This window comes from Symsagittifera roscoffensis, chromosome 4, assembly GCF_963678635.1.
Source record: "Symsagittifera roscoffensis chromosome 4, txSymRosc1.1, whole genome shotgun sequence".
Lineage (NCBI taxonomy): Eukaryota > Metazoa > Xenacoelomorpha > Acoela > Convolutidae > Symsagittifera > Symsagittifera roscoffensis.
In genome coordinates this window covers 16,323,432-16,341,051 of record NC_087065.1, presented here as the reverse complement: position 1 = coordinate 16,341,051, position 17,620 = coordinate 16,323,432, and the positions used below count along the sequence as shown (strand labels likewise).

The window sequence follows — 17,620 nt, the reverse complement described above, 5'->3', positions numbered from 1 at the left end:
GTCTAAATTGTTTTCGCACAACGGTTAAAAAATGTATTAAATTTTTTCATTGCTCATTTTTGTCTTACGATTTTGTGTTTGCTTGGCCATAAAAACTGCTCTCGCACTTGTTTTGCGAGGTTCAATTTTACACCACCAACTATTTTATAATGGCACTTCGAGAATCATAGAAATAACCATGATGAATTGAAAAAACTGAACAAACCGCTTATCGTAAATTTACAAAAGTAACATACAAAAAGCTCTGTTGCCGCTTCGACTGCATTTTTATTTATCTTGGTCAGACAGCCGAAACGAATCGTTTTGCAATGAGTAGTTCAAATAGTACTGTGCAATTTGGCCAGATTTCTTCGCATGTGACATCAATGGACCTGAATGAGACCCAAGGGTAAGGTCACAAACATATATATTATTAAATTTTTCCGTGCAATTCGTGATGTGCAAATATTTTGTGCGAAGGGACAGAACTATGGATTTGCCACCCAATTTAAAGTACCTTAACGAACGCTAAAAAGATTCAAACGTAATATCATACAAAAAGCATATTGGCTGTGGTTCCAAAAACAGTAATTATAAAAGATATCTCAGTTTGGAGAAAAGTTTTTTTCGGACAAAACTTTTTTTTGAAATATTTATTTCTTAGAAAACTTTTCTTTTTCAGACAAACATGACGAGAAATGAGAGGCTGACCTCGCCATTTTTCGCTGAAACGTTATTTCCCACTACTATAATTTCACACTTCCGGTTTCAACAATTTCACTCTCCCAATCTGGCAGTTTCTTATCTAATTCAACCACCTTTTGCTAAAACAAAATACTTATTAAGAACTGAAGAAAAAAACTAAACCTAAATTAATTTTAAAATACTTCTCCAAATATTTCCAAAAGGTTTCTTTTTTTAAAACTTTTAAATCTTTTCTTTAAAGATGTTTTAAAATAACCCTATAATTTCAACACTCTTATTGAGGTAACGTTAAGAATTTTAAAAAGTCAACAAAGTTTTTACGCATTTACAAAAAGACAAAAGACTTCAAAAAATGGCTGAAAAAAAAGCTTCAAAACATATATTTGGTGGCAATTAACATAAAATTGAAAAATCGTTTATAAAATCTCTCGATCATTGATCATTATTAATCTTGATTATTGCACAGTTTTGAGAAAAAAATTCTTCATCAATAGATTTTCCAGGTGGTTACAAGAAAAAAAAAGCATTGATATGTAAAAAACGCTCAAAAACAGAACTTTTATTGTCTTAAAAAATAAACTAAGAAAGTCACAGGCTCGTGAAACAATTTCAAGGTTCGCGAATGTCCATAAAGATTTTAACTGTTCAAAAACAGGATAAAATCCATAGAATTTAAATAAGCTGCAACACTTTTTTTGGTAGTTAGTCACTTAAAATTTCTAGACCCAAAAAAATTGATTGGCACTTACATTCCAAAAAAAGACAAAAATCACTGTTATTGCCCCTTGAAAAAAAACTAGTTTTTTTACAGTTTAGTGATACAACTGCAGATTACCAGTAGTTTTTCAAACGTTTATAAATATGAAAAAACGCCGAAACTTGAGCGGTAAAAACGCTCCGACACAAATATTTGGGATGTATTCGCTTATAACCAATAGACCAGAAGCGCTTGCTTATCACCCCTTAAGACAAACTAAGTGATGTCAACAGTTTTGTGATATAACTTTGTCGTACTGATCAAATGTTCAAGCGTTAACAAACAAATAACAAGTCCACAACTTAAGCTGTGAAAAAAGCGGGGCCTAGGAAATTTGACGAGAAGCAAATTAGACGGACGCTACGAAAACGAAATGAGGCAGAATTTATTTTTTACAGATCTGGCATTTTAGACGAAGAAGCTATGAAAAGGAAAGGGCCAACAAAATTTTTTTTTGAGAGTCAAGTTTCACAAATACAACAAGAACATAAAATCTCCATATCTATCAAAACAATTAGTATAAATGAACATAAATGTCAAATTCGAATATTACAGGAGAGTTTTGAATTGAATAAATTATGCATGATTGACTTGTAAAATTTTTGGCCACAGAAATTTAAATGTAGTCAGCAAACAATTTCATTTTTCTAACGAATTTGGTCTGCAAACAATTTTAACCTCTCTCACCTTCGTCTATTTTCTCACAATTGCAGTTTTGCAAAATCGTCTTATTTCTTCTTAAGGACCTCCGCCTAATTTGCTTATTGCCTAATTTCTCAACCCCCGAAAATGGGGTCCAAAACCTTTATTTGGTATGTGTTCGCGTAAAATTAATAGAGCTGAAAAGCTAGCTCATGTGAACAACTGTGTGACAAACTTCGGATTGTAAATAGCGTTTTCAGTGTTTACAAATAGAATGTTAACAAAAAAATTTCCGTACAAAGCTCTGAACATATATTTGGCAGACATTCACAAAAAATTATTGATAAAAGCGCTGTTATATATTTTTGAATTGAAATAATTTGTGTCACAGTTTTGCTAATCCACATTTAAAAATTAATAAATGAAGTAATTTTGCTAACATAATAAAAATGTCAAAAATCCTATGATATGAATTTGATATATCGATTCAATTTTCTGCTGGTTACAAATAGAAGAAAAACTATGAAATTAGCGGTAAATATGCTCAAATTTATACATTTAGGAGGCATTCACGTAGAGTTAACAATTTAGAAATCATTGGTTAGGCCGCTCGTTATCATTTTAATGTAACGGTTTTTTGTAACAATGTGAACAACCAGAAGTTTTTGGGATGATTTTAAATAAAAGATAGTATGAGCGGTGAAAAATTCGCTTAGCAGTTACTTAACAACTGAAAAAAACTTCTGAGGATCAAAATTTTTGTCAAGTGGTCTTTGCGGTAAAAAAAAAACGAGCAAAATCATTTGTCTGGTGTGCTTTCAGCTAAAATTACGCAACCAAAAAGGGTGATTCATTGTTCCTCAAAATTAACAAAGGGATGTTAACACTTTCATAACCTTTACTTTCTATTAGGCGTATGCTTCAAAACATATAAGTTTTGGGCATTCTCAAACTCATAATATTAAAAACTGCACTCTTATTTCCCCTCTAAATTGACTAATGTTTATCACCTTTTTGTGAAACAACTTCGCAATATCATTGGTTTCTTTCGATCGTTTACAAACAAGAAATTCTAAAAACATAAGCGAAATTAGTCGTAAAAAAGGCTGCGAATTTTTTTTGGTATGCATTCTATTAAAGTTAAGAAAAAAAAACAAAAAAACGCTAGTTTATTACTCTTTGAAGTAGACTAAAGGATTATCACCTTAATGAAATTATTTTGAAAAATTAAAAAGTTTTAAAGCCTTCATAAAAACGAAGAAAACCTAAACGTTCAACAGTACAAGACACTCCTAAACGTTCAACAGTACAAGACAGTCCGAAACTCATACTTTGTAGGCATCCACTAAATGTTAATTTAGAAGTTCTTTGCTAATGAACTTATTTCAATTATCTTAGAGGCTTTAAATTACGGGTACAATAAAAGGAAACGCTACAATTCCATTTCACTGTAAGATGCAAGTTCATCAGCTGTACCGAGCAAAACACAAAGATTTATGATCGCACTAAACTGCCGTATAGTTGCGCAGAATTGAATGATCCCTTCCAGAATTTGCGACGACTAAGCAACCAAAAGTTATTGTCAGAGTTTCGCTTTTTATAATCAAAACTGATATTACGCAGTGCATTTATATTTAACAAAGCTGTTGTAAATCATATTTTCAGCATTTTATGTATATTCCAGCTGTTAAATTAAACAAACTATAAAAACTATAAATTTTTCGGTTTATAAATAGATAACATTGGAACTATCAGAAACTATTACAAAAATCAGCTGATCGGCAGAGTTTGAAAAGCATTTTTTTAGATGGTGTAAGATTTATTTTCGTCAAACATATTTACTTTATTTTTTGTCAAGCCATGACATTTAATTGTTATGTTTGCTTTTAGAAGTTTCGATTTTGATGCGATGGAATCTTTCTTAAAATCTTTGCCTCCTGTTAACGTATCGGGCTTCCAGAGATTCCTCGAGAGTTTTCAAACTCTGAAAGAAAACTTCAGACTGATCGAAACTGCCAAAACCTCTGCTCCTGAACTCGAACACTTGAGAATCAGATTGACATTGAGACTTGAAGAGATAGAGATGAATTTGAAGTTGAAGCGAAAGGCGGCAAAGCGAGCCAAAGTTGACTATTTTGTGGAGTCGAAAGAATGGGAGGCATATACTCTACTAATGGAAGAACTCTGCTCAGAATCTGAAGGCTTCGCACGGTAAATTTTCAAAAAAGGAAACAAGTCTAAAATCCATTGCCCGGTTTTTTCTGGCGTTATGAAAAGCTCTGAAAGCTCAAATTACTATTCATTTGAAATTTTGAGAAACCAGTTGTAGTGATGTAAAAAATCACGAACAAAATTTTCGATACTTTTTTGAAATTTGGCAATTCGACTTTCTAAGCTTTTCACAAATCATAAGAGTATTTTGAAATCTGATCTCTTTAACTGCCCCTTCGCCCCAGGCGCAGATTTAGGATTTTGTTTGAGGGTGACAAAAATTTTTTCGAATTTTTGTAGACAAGAATTTTGTCCAAAAAAAACGTTTGCGGTTTTTTGGAAAGTTTAGATTAAAATATTGCGTACTTGTCGCGCGCTCCTCTCAAATGTGTTATATAGTGACGCCGAAGATGTCTTAAGAAAAATGGTAGTCGGTGAGCCCAAAATGGATGCCTTAAACTAGTAGCCAAGGGAAAACCTATGGCTGATCAGGGGGTCTACTTCCTGAGGACAGGGGGATCCCCCAAATCCGCTGCTACATCTCCTTATTGCAAAATGGGAAATTTTGATACTAGATACAAAATCTAGAGAGCATATGAAGAAGACATTCAACTAATATTTTCACTTATCGAGAGACTGCATCGCAAAAGAAACAAAATTTGTAAGTTTTCAGAGTACTGAAACGGCTAACTCGAGACGCCAGCAGTGTAATGACAGATCACGACGCTGGATTCGCCACATACCTTGTGAGTATTTTTGAACTCTACCATCTAAGAACCTACTCCCATGAGTTATTAAAGAGCTATCCTAAGACTAATTTACCACCAGAGGAAACTGAAGAGATGCTAGATGAAGAAGTATTTTGAAAAGTTGCTTACATGGGAGCCACCCAGGGGCGGATCTAGAATTTTCTCGAGGGGGGGGGGGCTTATTTTCAAAAAAGTTTCGAAATTTTTGACGAACTTTTTTTTGAGAAAAAACTAGGTCGAAAAAGCCGTTTTTAGGCAATTTTTGGAAAATTTTGACAAAAAGATCGCGTTTTTTTTGGCGCGCGCTCCCCCTCAAAGTTAGTATATATTGGCGCCAAAGGCGCCTTTAGAAAAATTTTAGGGCCGGTCGGCCAAAAATGGATTTCTGAAAAAGTACCAAAGGGGGGACCCTTTGGGTCGGCTGGGGGTCGAATGCCTGAGAACGAAAGGCGTCCGCACCCCCCCCCCCCTAAATCCGCCCCTGGAACCACCCCTTCAAAAATTTCTGTAATTTTTCTGAACCTATCCATAAGCGCCGAGGATGAGACCGGCATGTCTGAGAGCTTTTTAATCTGAAACTAATATTCAGTCTTTTACTCCATACTCTCACTCTCCGTAGTCTCAAAAGACCTGGAAAAGAACTGGTAAAACCTAGATTAGGTTCAGATTAACTTTATTTCAATCTGTCTGTATATGAAGCAGTTTGACCACAGAAACTGATAGTAGTTCGCCATATATTTGCCCATTCGCGGGAAGCTACAAAAGAGTGATTTCCAGCCAGGTTTCACTTAATGTTGCACATAAATCTCGAATATTTCTCTTTATACATAATGATAGAACACAAAAACTTTTGATGAAGTTAACATAAAAATATTTTTCACAATTTTTCTTCACATTGTCCGGGTGTAACAAAAACTGGCATGCGGACTCATCAAGCGAAAAATATTTTTAGCTTTGTTTCCTACTCAAAGTTTTACGAACCCCATTACACCATAAAATTGTGAGGGGTGGGGGAGAGGAAAAAGAGCCATATTTTTTCCAACACTGAGACAAACTGTATGTCTCAGTCTTGCGAAAAAATTATGACTTTTCCATTACCCCTCATAAGCAACAATTTTATGGTGTAACGAGATTTGTAAAAGCTTGAGTATAAAAAAACTAAATATATTTGCTTTTGCCTAAGGAATCGGCATGCCATTTTATGTCTTTAACAGACAATGTGAACAAAAATTGACTAGTAAAAACTTCAGTTGAAGGTTTGTGTTGAGGGAAAAGATCCAAAATTACCTGAAAACTTTTTTGAAATTAGACAAAGTTAGACGAAATGTGATGACAACCAAGTTTTAACTCTCTGGCAATTTAACGTTGCTGCTATATTATTTAACGCTTTTCTTGTTTTTTGCCCATAACTCATCCCCCTTCTAGAAAAAAGGTTATTTTGGACAAAGCAAACTATTTTTTGATCTTTTTTCACTTAAAATACATCATCTGTTATGTACACTTCAACTTGCTAGCGTTTTTTTGAATGAGAATAATTTTAGAACAAAAAGCACTCAATACTTCTGGTTTTGACATTACGAGGCCAAACTGCGCATTTTTCGAATTTTGAGCGGATTATGCAAAAGCCAAAATCAGTTTTTTTGCGGAATCCGTAACTTTGCTTTTTTTTGGATCTTCTGTGCTGTTTTGGATTCCACAAACAACAAGCTAAAACAATGTACGCTCAAAATTGCTCAAGAAACAGGCGAATTTGTGGAATGCGCTTCTAAGTTTCAATTTCGGAAAAGTTTGTGCATTTCGAAAACGAACAATTATAAAATGCATTTATTTGCGGTTCCAGGAATAGCCTTAGTTGCATTTTGAATTTTTAAAATTGAATCTTTTGTTTGTGTTTCTTCTTTGGTATGTCGATTTTCTTGAAAATAGCAAACTAAAATGTTCCCACTATGATTGAACGAACAATGGAAAAAAAATAGTTTAAACACAATTTTTTAAGTCTCAGGACAGTATAATAGATATACGGCGCGCTCCATCGGTCAAAATTTAAAATTGTCAGCCAATCTTTAAAATTGTGCACGAGGTGGTTTTTTTCTTCAGACATTTTTCAACTTGTTAGCCAGCCTTTTTTGACCAAATTTTTCAAAATCATTCAAAAAGTTTTGTTGTTCTAAGCTTACGTTTGAAAAGATGTTTCACCTGTGATCATTTTTCTTAAAATTAAAGGGGTTCAAGGATTGACATTTTGGCCAGTTTGGGTTTCTTAGCGCGCAAGCGGAAACTCAACCCGTCAAAAAAATTGTTCCAAATTGGTTGAAGGAACCTTATTTGCCATAATTGATTTGTTACTAGTAGCGAAATCTATCACTTCGGACTTTATATGGCGTGTGGGTGGATGGTTTTCACAAAAAAATCTCATATTTCAAAAAAAAACTTTCATTTTAATACATTTAACTATTTTATTTTTTTTACTGCTCCATAGACCTTAACAGGCAAACGAAACAATCACAGCTTCGGAGAAAATTTTTTGACGGAGTTTCCATATCATTCAAAGATTTTTGCTGTTTTGAGCTCAAATTTAAAAAAATTCACCTGTGATTGTTTTTTTTTTGTAAAATTATGGGGTTAAACGTTGCCAAGTTGTGCGCGTTGTGCGGTATTAACTCGTATGGGGAGATTTAAATTGTCTTAGAAGTCGTTCCAAATGAATTGAGGATGCTTTTGATAATTTGCTATCTGGAAAATATAACATTTTGTATATAGAATAGCGTGTGGGGTGATGATTTAGGAAAAGTTTTAAAATGCTTCGTTTTTTCGTTTTTTTTTGTGGAATATTTATTCATTTCTTAAAGCGAACACTTAGATTTTAAAGTGCAATCGGAACATTTAGGGTTTTGATATAGCATTCGTGTGAAGTTCTGTTCCTGGTAACTTGAAAACTATGACTATACAATGATTTTATTTCTTGCAAAAGCTCAGATAAAATGTTATTCCTTTTGCAATAGTGATCCAACTAAAAGCTTTATCGAATAGTGTTTCATTTTTTTGTCGTTCAACATATTTGATTTAACAAGTATTTTTGTAGCCATGGGATTCCAGGCGCAAAAGTTATGTTTGGATTACGTTGGTGTTTGACGACTTTCAAAAGGTTACATGCCACTTTGCCCCACATGGTTGCGCGTTATCAGAGACAGAAGAAAAGGCTTTCGGGAATTTTGAATACTTCTATTCATTTTTTTCAGCTATAGAGCAAAAATGCAAGGCGGGTAAAAGCTGCCAATCTGATTATGTGTACTATAAAGCAGATAAAGTTGCATCGCCAAAGTGAATTGTAAAGAGGGCATGAACACTATCTGAGCCACCGAAAAAGAATTTTCGCTCAGAGTCCATTGCTCCAGTGACCAATGAAAAAAAAATCGGTATTTTCGGTTGAAACCATATTAAAATTGGCAAGGATGGGACCAAGTTTGGTTTCGGACGGTTAACAGCTCTGTTTTTGCTGCACAACTGGGCAAGGATAGTTGAGCTGCTTTCTTAGCTGTTATTTCCTGGAGACTAGTGGCAGTTAGACTACTTTTGATGATACAATTTGCTGCGTGGCTTCTTTTTTTATCTGATGCATGATCTGGTTTGCTTAATCTGGTTTTTCCAGGTCTTACAACGTGGCTGTGCTCGTTTTGGTTGATATCAGTTCATCTCCTGCTGTGATAATAAGCATGCAACACTATCGTGCGCATCTCCAGCGCTCAGTGGCTTTTGTTGTTTGCTTTTTGTGAAATCGTGTTGTTTTTTGTGAAATTGTGTCTGTCGATTATGAGCGGTCGTTTATTTCGTCGAGTCCCCACGCAATTTGACTCATAGTAATTATGTTGGATGTTTAGGAACCAAGTATTAAAAAAGAATGACGCAAAACTTTTAAGAAGCAAATGCTAAAAGATTGACGCAAATTGTCTGATTCTGTTTCAATGGCGTAATTGTGGATTAATGTCAAACCTTGCGTTGTAACCGCCAAAAAACATTTTTGCTTAGGCTCAGCCTAAATTATTTCCAATTAGACTTTTTCGTTTTCTAAAAACGAGTGTAGACTACATAGTCACATGCTGGTCCTCAATTTAAACATCAGAGAATCAAGTAAAACAAGTGTGGTGCAAAACGACATAGGATAAAATGTAATGAGGAGCAAGTTGGCACAGGACAAATTGCCATTTAGGACAAGTTAGTAACGGAAAAATTCGCATAGGGCCGTCTGACTTTGAGCAATAGTCCTGACACCCCTTCAAACAGCCTTTTCCAAAATTTTGCCAAACTTTTTTGCTTTTTTGGCAGTTATAGATAACCTGTAGGGCCGGTCGGCCAAAAGTTGGATTTTGTGTAGTACCTATGAGGTTCGCTTTTCCGCGCCCTTCCCTAAACCCACCTCTGCCTGTGAGCAATTCTTACAGGTAGAATAAGTTTAACACTGTTTAACTAAGAAAGCAGAAATTGTATTCTTGTCGAATAATTGTTCTCCTTTGTTGATCGATCTGAACCAACTTTTTACTTTTTCAGAAAATCAGAGAGTGGAAACGGGGTTTCAGTGAAAACCAAGAAAGTCACTCATCGGACAAAAACCTCTTAGGCGCTGCTTCTGAGATTCTGGGCTACATTATGGAAGACGTCTACGGGGAAGAGGGCGACATCTTCGCGAGCGATGCTGCTCGGGTCAAGATGAACAGCAAGCTGGGAGAGTTCCAGAGAACACAGTTCTCACACGGAGTCTCGGGAACTGAATGTGAAACGCATGAGAAGAAACTGCAAGTGTTGTTTGGTCCTGTAATTGATCGAGCTGCGAACGGAGAGTCGGAGAAAGATACCTCGTATCTGTCGTATGCGGTATCGTACGAGGATAACACGATAAGACTCCTATTTGGGGAGCAAGGCTCCACCAAAAAACAACTGATATCTGTTTTTAATATAGAAGGAAACAAAATCAAGTTGGTCGACAGCAAGTTCTTGCCGAATAAAGAAGACGCGCGCAAAATTGCCATGAGCAATGGGCAGCTTTTTGCAGCTGTTTTGAACGAAAATGGAATTGGTGAAATACAGCAGATAGATTGCTCTACCCTGAAGAACCAAGGCGAATTAGAGGAGCATGGTACCTATGAAGAGGTCCAGTGCTTTCTGCTAATTGGTACACCTGATATGCTGATTGCGATGGAGTGCAAAGAGCAGAATGTGATTAATTACACAATTATCCAAAACGACAAAGTCATTAAAAAAGAACAAGTTGAAATCCCTCTGAAAATCAAATCTTTCAGATCATTCTATCACGGAGATTACTTGTTCCATGCCAATGAGCATGACAACGACTTGATTGCTGTGAAATGGATGGAAAACGGAAACGTTCTCGACAAGTTCAAAAAGTATCACTTCAACCTGGCAAATATCGGAGCCATTCACAGCATCATGGGAATCGACATTGGGGCTAAAATATACTTGGTTGCTGTACAGTTAAGGAAACTAAACCGAATCATGATATATGAGCTGAATTTCAACAGGCCTGATATTTTGAACCCTGCTATTGCTTTGATACAAGAGGAGCGTCTCGATTTCAAAATCATGGCGCTGATCCGGACTGCAAAGAGAGACAAATTGGTGTTTGTGACAACGGACGAAAAGATGGGAATAATGGAGTTAAAAGAACTAACTGTAAAATAACCAATTGAGCGCCGAGGGGGCATTTTTTGTCGCGCACTTTCCCTCTCGATTCTTGTTTCTAAACTTTTCCAAAGAATTTTCAATTTAGAGTGATTTTACGGTAGCTATTTCTGATTAATCAACCGTAGAAATTTCCCAATTTCGCCTTTGACGCCAATCTATTTTAATTTAAAGTGAAAACGCTCGCAAAAAAAAACACAATTTTTTGGTCTAAACTTTGCAAAAAAAAAAACGCTCAAAAACTTTATTTCCGAGCTGAGTTTTTAAAAAATTGAACCGGCACAAAAGTTAAAGGCAAAATGTTTTTATAGGATTTAAAAGGAGCGCGATAATTCATTTTAGTCGGGCTAAAAAGCAGCCCCGTCAAAAACTCTGTGCACTTGCTACTGCTGATTACCCCATTATGAAGTTTCATTTAATGCTTTAATTTGTGATGTTGCAGTTTCTCAAAGGCTTCCAGATAATCATGCCTGATGACTTCTCATGCTGTATTCATTATTATGTAAATAAGGCAAGGGGACAGTTTTTCCCCTTGCCTTGTTTCTGGCTTCAAAAAATCTGGCTTCAGAACTTCAATTTTTTTGGAGAAAAATTTAACTCCTATATTTTTAGATTAGTTGTTTCCCATATTCGACTAGCACCTCATTTTTTCATGACCTTAAAAAAATATTGGGTCGGAAAACCCAATCGGAATTTTGAAAAATGTTTTTTTGAGTTCACATGTTGAAGTTGCAAAAAAAGAAAGAAAACCCGATTAAAAGTAATTGTGAAATTTGGAAGCCAAAAACAAAATTGAGTGAGAAAGCTTGAAAAAAGATTTGTAAGAGTAGTTTTTAGTTTATACACTAACTTTTTTTTAAAAAGTATCTGGTAACTAAGTAGTTATTCTGGTTCTTACCTAGAAGAGTCTATTAATAGTCATCATCTCTACTATAATCAATCAAAATTGAAGCTATATATTTTTTGAAAAAAAAATGCAGATCACGTTTCATTTCTTTTCTCACAAAATCTTGAAATAATTTTCAGGTATAGAATCATTTCACGTAGCGAACACCAGAAAATGTTTATTCTCACGTCCAGGCAGTGATAATTTTTTTAAAAAAAATAACCGTTGGTTTGATATTTTCTTTGCTAAGCCCAGTTTGAAAATTGGGATGGCCCTGATAGTGTCAACAATAAAATGTTGCTTGACATCAATATTCGTTTGCAATTTTCATTTGACTTCGATATATCACCGTGAAGTTAATTAGTTCAGTTAAGCCAACTTTTCAAAAAGCGGGCTTCAGCAATATTAACAACTTCATTTGAGAAAAACTGTCACCCTCAATAAACGACGAATCATTTTCATCATCCACAATTAGACACCCTAATACTCAGTAGCGGATTTAAAGGGGAGGGGGAGTTACTTTTGGGACAATCAACGTTTCCCGAACAACCCTAATTTCGCTATAAAGGCACATTCGGAGCCAATTTTTGCTAATTTTCCGATGGGAGCGGTCCGGTCGTGCAATAGCACCAAAAGCCCTCTTATAAGTTGCAACTCGTTGCTACCCCCACCAGCGGATTTAGCGGGGGAGCGGGTGGGGAAGGGGGGTGTCATCCGGCATGGATAGATAAAACTCCAGATAAAACTTCTTATGTATTCATATATCATTTATGTTTTGATATTATATAACATTAATGTGTACAGGTCGATTGACCTTCCCGAGTCGAGATTTTTCACCTATTTTGAAGCAAGATTTGAGCGGTTTGAGCGGAGCGGTTTTTTTAGACAATTACGCTGAAAATCTTGCTTCAAAATGAGCGGTTTGAGCGGTTTTTGAACGGATTTATCTAAAAAAAACCGCTCAAAAACCGTGCAAGATTTGAACGATTTTGAGCGGTTTATCTAAAAAAACCGTTCAAATCTTGCGCGGTTTTTGAGCGGTTTTTTTAGATAAACCGTTCAAAAATTGCTCGAACCGCTCATTTAGAAGCAAGATTTTGAGCGTAATTGTCTAAGAAAACCGCTCAAACCGCTCAAATCTTGCGCGGTTTTTTTAGATAAACCGTTCAAAAACCGCTCAAACCGCTCATTTTGAAGCAAGATTTTGAGCGTAATTGTCCTAAAAAACCGCTCAAATCTTGCGCGGTTTTTTTTTTAGATAAACCGTTCAAAAACCGCTCAAAACGCTCATTTTGAAGCAAGATTTTGAGCGTAATTGTCTAAAAAAACCGCTCAAACCGCTCAAATCTTACATATTTTCCAGTATTTATTTTGCTCGAGCATTTGAAAAAAGTCGCTCACATTGTTTTTGGTCAAGACATCGAAAAAAATATTGCTTGATTTGAGAACGGTTAAGCACTTTTTTAAGTTGTAGATAGTATTTCAACTGCATCTTAGCGTGGGTTGACTAAAAATGCTTGTCCTACAATTTTTTACAGTTTCATAGGCTCAGAAAATTAAAAAAAAAACTCTAGGATAAGCGTTTTTTCATATACAGGAAATTGTATGATAAGCTTTTTCGGTGTGGGGAAATTCAAAATAAGCATTTTTGGTTTATGGATGTCAACCCGGGGTCACATTATCTTTCCAGGCCTTTTTGTTGGTTTTAATCGGTTTTCTTTATAAGACCGCTCATAAACCGCTCAAAAACCGCTCAAATCTTGCTTGAAAAACCGTTCAAAAATCACCGCAAGAATTGAGCTGTTTTTGAGCGGTTTTTCAGCAACTTTTGAGCGGCTTGAGCGGTTTGGGCGGTTTTTTTTTGGAAAAACCGCTCAAATCTTGTTTAAAAAACCGCTCAAAAACAGCTCATTTCTTGCGGTGATTTTTGAACGGTTTTTCAAGCAAGATTTGAGCGGTTTTTGAGCGGTTTATGAGCGGTCTTATAAAGAAAACCGATTAAAACCAACAAAAAGGCCTGGAAAGATAATGTGACCCCGGGTTGACATCCATAAAACGAAAATGCTTATTTTAAATTTCCCCACACCGAAAAAGCTTATCATACAATTGCCTGCATCAAATGTATGGAAAAATGCTAATCATACAATATTCATACAATTTCAAAAAACCATTGAAAAAAGACTCAATCTAGTTTCTCCGGCTAATTGAACCAAATACAACAGTCTGGTGATGAAAAATAATTACGTTTATTTTTTTGAAAAAAAAATGGTTATCATACAATTTCCATATATGAAAATTGTATGATAACCTTTTTTTCATGAAAGGCAAGATTTTCAGAAATTGTTCAAACTTGTTCATAAACAAATTTAAATTATTTAAGAGTGCTTTTGCTTAATTTAAAGGACAATGCTCATCAAAAACGAAAATTTAATTTGAAGCTAAAAAAATAGTTATCCTACAATTGGCATATATGAAAATTGTATGATAACCATTTTTTCATAAAAGTCAAGATGTTCAGAATAATGTTAAAACTTGTTTTTAATCAAATTTAAAGTAATCAAGAGTGCTTTTGCTCAATTTAAAACACCTTGCTCATCAAAAATGAGATTTTAAAACCAGGTTTTTTGCTCAGTTTTAATCGTCACAAATTGTTAGCTTACGACGAGTAAAACTGAGATATCGAAGGTCGGAGCCACACAGTTCTTCTTCTCCGAAAATGACTCGGGGTAGGTAGGGGTTAGGGTTAGGTTAGGATTAGGGTTTCTTAAGAATAATTTCACAATTTTTGGAAAACAGATTTGAAAAAAAAATTAAAAAAAAAAAAAATTTCTAGCCACAACAATTCTCTTTGGATCAACTCTGAATAACTGACGCAATATTCGTCTTTGGGAAAACAAAACAGGTTTGTCCATCCATTTATCAAGTGATACTCATGATCTATCTCATTTTTTTTGAGAATTTAGGCCAAAAAAACTGTTTCAAAAGTTTTTTTACTTTGAAATGAGATAATTGTCATGATCTTAGAATATCATGATGTCATTGAACTGTAATATCAAACATTATCCAGGAGAAATAGTTATCACTTTTTTATTGTGGATTGTTTCTAACGGAAATTTTGCTGTTTGATTATTATTTAATACTGTAAATATCACCAAATTGTTCATACTGATCAAGTATACAACAATCACTAACCGATTAGTCCAGCTACCACCAACAACGATAGCTGTAATAGTATATAATTAATGCTTAAAACCTTGCTTTTACATATATCTCAAGTCCTGACCTCTAAGTCATCATTTGATAACAGGAGTGTGGGATTGCCATCAAAGCGATACGAATTCATGCGGAAGAAGACAAAAACAAGAATACAGATATTCTAATTCATTAAATCCTGGCAATTTTGAGGAGTTTTGCATGGAGCTGACGTCTTCTAACAGCCATCATCACCAACGACGAAAATTGCGCCAATTGAGAATTGCCCCAAAGAAGGCAACTACTGAAGAAAAAGAAGAAAAAAACCCACTCAAGGGTTAATAGCAGTTATTCTAACATCCAGAGACAGAGAAGATGGTCTAAAAACGGAAGCAGCCATGTCATTTTCATCGACATTGTCTTAGACCAACTGATCAGTGGTTTGTTCGACCAGTGAAAAATGAAAAACCGTCAAATTTTTTTAAAGAGTAGTGGTGTCATATTCTTAGAAAATCATGATGTCATTGAACTGTAACATCAAACATTATCCAAGAGAAATAGTTATCACTATTTATATGTGGATTGTTCCTAAAGGAAATTTTGCTGTTTGATTATCATATTATACTGTAAATATCACCAAATTATTCATACTGATCAAGTATACAACAATCACTAATCAATTCGTCCAGCTACCAGCAACAACTATAGCTGTAATAAAATTTTATTAATGCTTAAAACCTCGCTTTTACATAAATCTCACGTCCTGGCCGCTCAAGTCATCATAATAATCCCAGAATTCTTATTGTTTGATCAATATTTTGAAATTTTCTCATTCTTTTTATTATTATGTGATTTCCTTCAACTCATTCAAAGCCGAAGAAAATAAAAAAAAGGTTTTGATACAGGGATGAACAAAAGGCTAACAAATAGCCAAATTTGTTTTCCTAGTCAGACTGTTTTCTTTTAAGACGTAACAAGAAAATGAAATTTTAAGCTCTGAAAGTGGTTTTATATTATTTTCGTAGCTCAAGAGAAGCTCAACCATACCAATTTTTTTGAAATCCAATAAGTTTCCGTAGAGAAATGATCTTTTTTCTGCTGCCAGTCATTCTGTTATCAACATTTTTTTTTCTAGGACTCATAACGTTATGAGTCAATTTTAACATGATTTGATTGTAGTTTCAATCAAAAGATCATAGCTAGAGCTCTCTAAAGCACTCCCATTTGTTGCAAATTTAGAGAGGAAAAGATGTTTTCGACTAATTGCAACTTTTGCGAAAATTGAATTTTATACCAATTCTGAGTTTTTTCTCGTGTCTTTGAAATTTTCCTTTTTACTGAGGAATGCAAGGTAATTAGAAGCTCAATTGTGTTGTTGAAAAACAGAGTAAGTGAGTGATTACGATGAACCTATTGTAGTTTTAGTTTCTAAGAAAACATATTGGGGAAGCCGTACCAAAAACAAAAAAAATTATGCAAAGTAGCAAAATAACACATTGAATTTTGCAATTACATCTAAACAAATTGTCAGTTTGTGCAAACGAGGTAGCTCTCAGAGCAACTTCAGAAGCAGTTTTAGTATTAAAGCATATTAAATTGTCCTGTAAGCTTTGAAAATTGGTTTAGTTTTTTTTTTAAAGATAAACCCAAAGCTTTAGTTTATGCTTAACTTATCCATGATGTTCAGCGGAATATGATCTGAGTTTTCGCTTTCAAAGGCGCTGTCACCTGTAAACAATTATTTATGATCGAAATGAACCTTTGGATGACTAAAAACTGAAGTTTACACAGTTTTTTCTTTGTACATGTTTTTCAACTAAGCATTTAGGGTAGGCGCTTTTTGTGCTTACTCGACTCAAAATAGTTTTTTCATAAAAACAGAATTATAAGCAGTGCATATTATAAAAACCGTGCTATGTTGACATGTTTGATAATTAAAGCTATCAGTCAGTCAGTCGTGAGCTATACTGTCTTCCAGTACCCGTTTTTGCTTGTTTTCACCGGTCTTTGAATTTTTTCGTGATGACCTCCATGCTAGTTGACTATCCTTATATTGGACCATGCCTTGAACTCTACGTATATTGCAGCTAGGATGATACAAATTCGAGGTTAAGCGTAGATTACACCAGTGTTTATGATGTTAGCATCATGAGTACGGTTAAAATAGGTTTAGTCAGGTTTTTTAGTCAATTTTTGTTGTTACAGGTCTTTTTTTTTAATGAGTATACATCAGTTTTTTAGGAAAAACTTTTCGTAGAAATGACGGATTTAAATGGAAGTAATATGGTTTGGTCTTGAGCAGGGCTTTCTCCTAGTACCCGAGTTTATTTGTTTTGGAAAGTATTTAGGAAAAAGATATGCATATTTATTAGAGAAACGTTAAATTCAGTTGAAGGGCTCGATAAAAGATGTGATATCTCATTCTAAATTGAAGCTAGGATGACAAAACTTTGAGGTTAAGCGTAAATTACAACATTATTGATGAAGTTATTATCAGATTTAGTGTTAAACTGTTTTCAATCACTTTTTTAGTCATTTTTTGTTGTTACAGGATTTTTTTTTTGATGAGTACACATCAGTTTTTTTAAAAGAACTCCTCATAGAGATGACGGATTCAAGTGGGAGGAATATCATTAGTTTGGTCTTGCGCAGGGCTTTCTCCTAATACCCGAGTTTGTTTGCTTTGATAAGTATTTAGGAAAAATATATGTAAATTTATTAGAGAAACGTTAAAACCAGTTGAAGGGCTCGATAAAAGATGTGATAACTCCTTGTATTTTGAAGCTAGGATGGTAAAACTTTGGG

General features: G+C 34.7%; 1 protein-coding gene across 2 annotated transcripts; it reads left to right on the top strand.

Annotated features, from left to right (window-relative positions):
* Nucleotides 1-79: 79 nt before the first annotated feature.
* Nucleotides 80-11,334, top strand: LOC134844176 (uncharacterized). Of its 2 annotated transcripts, none has more exons than XM_063860734.1 (4): nt 80-388; nt 3,974-4,294; nt 4,968-5,040; nt 9,589-11,334. In XM_063860734.1, the coding sequence occupies exons 1-4, from the start codon at nt 309-311 to the stop codon at nt 10,735-10,737; spliced, it is 1,623 nt and encodes a 540-aa protein (XP_063716804.1). In that variant the 5' UTR covers nt 80-308; the 3' UTR covers nt 10,738-11,334. The 2 variants fall into 2 exon arrangements, with proteins under 2 accessions (XP_063716804.1, XP_063716805.1); XM_063860735.1 differs by lacking the exon at nt 80-388 and adding an exon at nt 3,789-3,895.
* The last annotated feature ends 6,286 nt before the right edge of the window (nt 11,335-17,620 follow it).